This window comes from Pholis gunnellus (assembly GCF_910591455.1).
Source record: "Pholis gunnellus genome assembly, chromosome: 23".
Lineage (NCBI taxonomy): Eukaryota > Metazoa > Chordata > Actinopteri > Perciformes > Pholidae > Pholis > Pholis gunnellus.
In genome coordinates this window covers 10259574-10264638 of record NC_136550.1, presented here as the reverse complement: position 1 = coordinate 10264638, position 5065 = coordinate 10259574, and the positions used below count along the sequence as shown (strand labels likewise).

General features: G+C 42.8%; 1 protein-coding gene across 1 annotated transcript; it reads right to left on the bottom strand.

Annotated features, from left to right (window-relative positions):
• Positions 1-950: 950 nt before the first annotated feature.
• tmem179ba (transmembrane protein 179Ba) lies at positions 951-4838 on the bottom strand. Its single transcript, XM_079185018.1, has 5 exons — positions 4714-4838; positions 3688-3884; positions 2852-2989; positions 2551-2629; positions 951-2210 (listed from the first exon to the last, which is right to left on the bottom strand). Exons 1-5 carry the CDS (start codon positions 4813-4815, stop codon positions 2019-2021), a joined length of 708 nt encoding a protein of 235 aa, XP_079041144.1. The 5' UTR covers positions 4816-4838; the 3' UTR covers positions 951-2018.
• Positions 4839-5065: the final 227 nt, after the last annotated feature.

Sequence of the window (5065 nt, the reverse complement as noted above, 5' to 3'; positions counted from 1 at the left end):
ACTCAGTGCATTCTTGAGGTCAATGAAAGCACACTTTAACTCCTCACTCCACTGCAGCTGAGTAGGGGTCATGCGACGGGTCATATCTGTGAGTGCAGCAGCACGAGAGGAATAGTTAGGCACAAATCGTCGGTTACCAACCTGACATTCCAAGGAATGACTTCAGCTGGGTCTTTGTCTACGGACAAGTAGAGGACTGAATGGCTTGGAGCTTGTGGGTCTGGGGTTTGATAACCCCGTTGCCAATAATATAGCCAAGATATTCAGTGTCGGTGCTGGCAAACTGGCACTTTGAGGGGTTGACAGTCAGTCCGGCCTCCTGGAGATGCCCGAAAACTGCCTTCAGGTGGTCCATATGTTCCAATAATATCATCCAAATAGGCTGCAGCAAAATCTGAAAATCTCAACAATACCTGGTCCATCAATCTTTGGAATGTAGCTGGGGCGCCATGCACTCCAGAACTGGTACAGAGCCCATGTGGGCGTACGGAAAGCTATTAACTCACGGGATTGCAGATTCAGGAAACTTAACACTTTTATCAACGCTATCAATTACTTGATAGCGTGCACTCAATCTAGAAATATAAAGTCAGTCAAAACAAGTGTCTTTATGTCTCGCATCATAATTTAAAGAACAGTGAAACAGCCTGGTTGATGGTTTGAGTACTGCAGCCGCCACGTTCTGTTTCAAAATAAGAAATTCAGTAGTTTTTTGTTTTTTATTTAGAAATATCTATATTTCAGGGTATAAATTATTCAATACCAGTACAAAAATTGACTTCTGAATGTATATTACATTACAAAGGTACAGGTGAGTACTTGTTACGGACCAGCAGAGGGAGACACAGATCAACACTAATATGTTAACAGAAAGCACATTTGAGTCATTGTGTTTTCACTCTTTGGTTTATTGGTTTAAAAAGTAGCGCACCATGTGCCAAGTAGCATCACCGCAAACCAAGTGGTTAATATCTTGACATTTTAGTCCTAAACACAGTATCAGACTGAAGTATTTGATGAGCACCTGTGAGTGAACCTGGACTGGATATCAGATGTAACAATTGACATATAATGTCATACCTAAAAGTAAGACCCCCCCCCCCCCCCCCCCCCCGAATTATTGGTCACATAATGTAATACAATGTTATTCCCGCGTTTCGAGTGTTTCTTTATGCAGTGTTTCTTTTTCTCACATAGTTAAACTGAACTATCTGAGATCACACGATAAACAATTTGAGACAAAATGAAGAGAAATGACAATCGGCCTCGATGTCAAGTGAAACAATTCATTATAAATAAAAAGATACAGAAGTAAAACTGCTGGGCACATCGTAGAAACACAAAGCACAAACTTCTCAAAGGGTAAAAAAAAGAAAGAAAAAAAAAAACACTTTTGAGGACCATGTTAATTCTTTGTCTGTTTACAAAGGACACATGTGCCAGTCACATCAAAAATACAAAATCTGAGCACATTAATTAAATAAAAAAAGAAATGCCTGCAAAAAACACTCTTCCATTTCTGGTGATGGAAACAGAATCACCATCTGAATAAAGAAATGCACGTCTGTGTGATCCAGTAATCAGACATCTGACGTGGCTTTCGTGAGTAGATGTGGGAAACGGATACATGTACATATCAGCAGGTCAAGCGTCTGGATCATGTGGTCAAAAGGAGGCTTGAGAGTATTGGTGGTTATGAAAGCTCTTTACCTGACGAGGTGCCCGAGTGGTTCAGGCGATGGATTACTAGTCCATTGTGCTCTACACGCGTGGGTTCGAATCCCATCCTCGTTGGGGCGCGATGCTTCTATTGAATCTAAGTGCCGCAACACCCTAAAGCAAACTGAGATCATCACAAACTACTGTAACTACTTTCATACAATATCTCACAGAGTGTGTTCACTGGACAAACCTGCAGCGCAGTGCTCACTAAACGTATTTACCCTTTTCCCACATCTACTCCCACATTGTCATGTTGTGCTCGCGTGTGTCTGTAAGTCCTCGGCGTCCCCCGTCCTTCACTGTGGCCTCGGGGGCTGGTTGAAAAATGGCTCCGTCTCTTCGGCCGTCACCCCCGCGTCGCCGAAAAGCCCTCCGGCCGGCCCGCCGTAGCCCCCTACGATCACCTTTGACCCTGAGCCCTGGCGTCTCTGGACGATCACCAGCCCCGCGATGATGAGCCAGAGGAAGAAGTTGACCCACACTGCCGTCTGAGGAGAGGGGGAGTCAGGGAGGAGACAACACATGACACACGGGAGGGACATGAAGCTCTTTCATCTGAGTCAGAGCAGTCAGTAATACACACACCCTCTATAGATATTGATAAGTGATACTTTACAGCAGCTTCCACTATATTAGCGAGTACATTTTTTGCTATATATGAATAAAAGGGAATCGTTTGGGCTGAACATGAAAATATTGTAAAATGTATTTTCCCTAGTTCGTAATCACAGTAGATCAGGTATGTTGACTGGTACTTTGTCAACATAATGCAAAGAGTTACAAGAAGTTGGTAATGTATACATTCAAGACATTAAATCAAACACTGACCTCGGCTTTGTATAGACTGTTGTAGAATCGTCCCCCCCTAATCGGGCTGACCCATTTTCTGGTCTGGGCCTCCTCACAGCTTGAGAGACAGAAATAGATTACATGTTAGAAAGTTACAGATATTTAAGTTTTAATGCATCTTTTGTGTCCAGTTAAATAGGTGTTAACAGTAGCTAAATATACTAAGCATCCACTTAGATTCCAAAGTTATACAGTTAGCCATCAGTATATGCTTTTATACGCCAAGGGAAAAGAGAGTGTGGAGTGTGAGTGTGTGTGTGTGTGTGTGTGTGTGTGTCACCTGGTGATGTTGGGAACGCTCTGTATGACCGAGTTGCAGAGCGAGTCCCGTCCGATCTTCACCACGCACCCCGTGATGAGCAGGAAGAAGAGGAAGATGCCGCTCACAACTATAATCATGTTCATCCACACGCGCTCCCTGTGGAGAAGAAACGGGACAGAAAGGAAAATTAAACCTCTGAACAAATGAGGAAATGACGTCAAACTCACATATTATGACTGCGTTACAACGTTACTCTATTTGATCGTTTTTTTAAATCTACTTCAATGTTTTTTTTCGCCTCCTCACCTGCTCTGCAGCGTGTACTGTTAGACCAGCTTCAGAGACGCTATTCTGTCCGTATTTTAGGTCTGGGTTGAGTTTCCCTTCATGCTGATTCACTGCATTTTATTGTTGATAGTTTGGCCAGTTGTGGTGTTGCTAAAATTGTGTAATTTGTTTGGTAGCAATCTGCAAAGTGTTTTTGTGCGGCTGCATGTCTTCTGTACATGCATATGTAACACATGAATGCCTGCAGTGGATTAAATGGGTGGATAAATACCGTATGGGATACTGGTATCAGCTTTAACATCATATTGCGTTGCTATTTTGAGTGGCAACATTGAGTAGTGCCAACTTTAAAAATGTGCATCAGCTTAGATATTCCTCTGTGTGATCAATAAAGTTCATCATACCTCTAAAAGTCAGCCTTCAAACGTTGATATAAGCCGAGCTGAACAACAATTCAAGTTGTCTGAAAAGCCGTTTAACATAAGCTTCCACAGGGCTAAGCAGTGAAGTTGGAGAACAAGATGATCACAGAGCTATTAAGTAAGTTTCACGACACATGCTGCTACCTTCTCATTTCCCCGTCGATGCAGAACGTGTACAGCCAGTACAGAGTCACGGAGAAACACACCACTGCTACCGTGACCGATATGGCCGACACGAAGTAGCACAGAGACGAGGAGCTGGGCGTCTGGATCCCGATAAGGCCGGCTGTAGCATTGTAGTTGACAAGTCCATACAGCATGCACCGGCCTCCAAAGGTACCCTGAGAGACAAGAGATTTTATTTAGAAATGTCAATTTGGCTCCATTTACATGTAGGCTAATAGTCTCATTTTCATGACATTGTTTCAATAACTTCATCACTGGTAGAATTGCAACAACAGAACAGAACACACACACACACGAGCTGCAGCATCTGACTCATATAAAGAAGTAGAGAAAATAATTGGGCACGAGGATCATCTGGTCACATGATGAGAGCAGCGCACGTCCACGGTTACGCGCACATTTTCACATGCCCCCATTTCCTGGTTTAATCGAAAAGAGAAAGTGGACTTTAACCCTTAAAAAATGAAGGTTATCTTTTTTTACAAAGCATCTAGAGAGCAGCATAAAATGAGCGCAGCTAATTAAATGAATGGAATGTGTGACTTTATATAGAGTATACATGTATATTATAATATATAGCCTCATTCTCTCTGAGGCACTATAATGTGTTTGATGAGGGAAAACGTACTAAACGTTGTGATATTTTCAGACCGATAGCCCGAGACTTGCAACAACACTCACCATAGACAGGCAATCAGGAGAAAAGTGCGTGTTTGTTTACCTGCTCGCGCTTTGGTTTTGACAATTAACGATACGTAAAAAGTAGGACATAATAATGCTGTTTAAAATAAAATAATCTTAAAAAGTCATTTTTATTTCAAGCTGGCCTGCCACGAAAGAGATTTTTCTTTTTGGCTGTCTCTTTGGTGAACTTGAAACTTTCTAGCACCAACACGCACTGAAAAAGCGAGTTTATCCGGAAGAGGGTTGCTTTAAAAGAAGCACATGGATGAGGTTAGTTGATTCATTTCTGGGTAAAGTCACCTGCACTATGGTGATGGATGCGGCGGTAATAATCCCACAGACGAAACAGCTGGCGTACAGACCCAGCTCCAGCAGCAGCAGCGGCAGCACCGGTAACTCCATCGTCCTGCGGGTCAGGTTCCTGACTGAGAAGAGACCCGCGTGAAGGCAGCCACGGTAAGAGAAAATAAACTTCCGGAGAGGTGCGTTTCAAAATAATATCCTAGGTTAAGTGCACAGACTGGAGGTAAAGGGAAGAGTAATCAGTACTTATTGAAGAATGAGTTGTAGAAACAGCCAGGGCGGACCAGCGTCATGTACGACTGGATAAATCAACTACACTGTCCATTCATTGTTTAATATTAAGATGAAA

Bases quoted from the DNA above. Each gene is read 5' to 3' on its own strand.
- tmem179ba (XM_079185018.1), bottom strand. From the start codon at position 4,815: ATGGAGTTACCGGTGCTGCCGCTGCTGCTGCTGGAGCTGGGTCTGTAC. The intron at 2,990-3,687 runs GTAGCAGCATGT...TCTTCTCCACAG, and splicing joins ATCGACGGGGAAATGAGAAG to GGAGCGCGTGTGGATGAACA. The intron at 2,211-2,550 runs GTCAGTGTTTGA...CCCTCTCCTCAG, and splicing joins ACAGTCTATACAAAGCCGAG to ACGGCAGTGTGGGTCAACTT.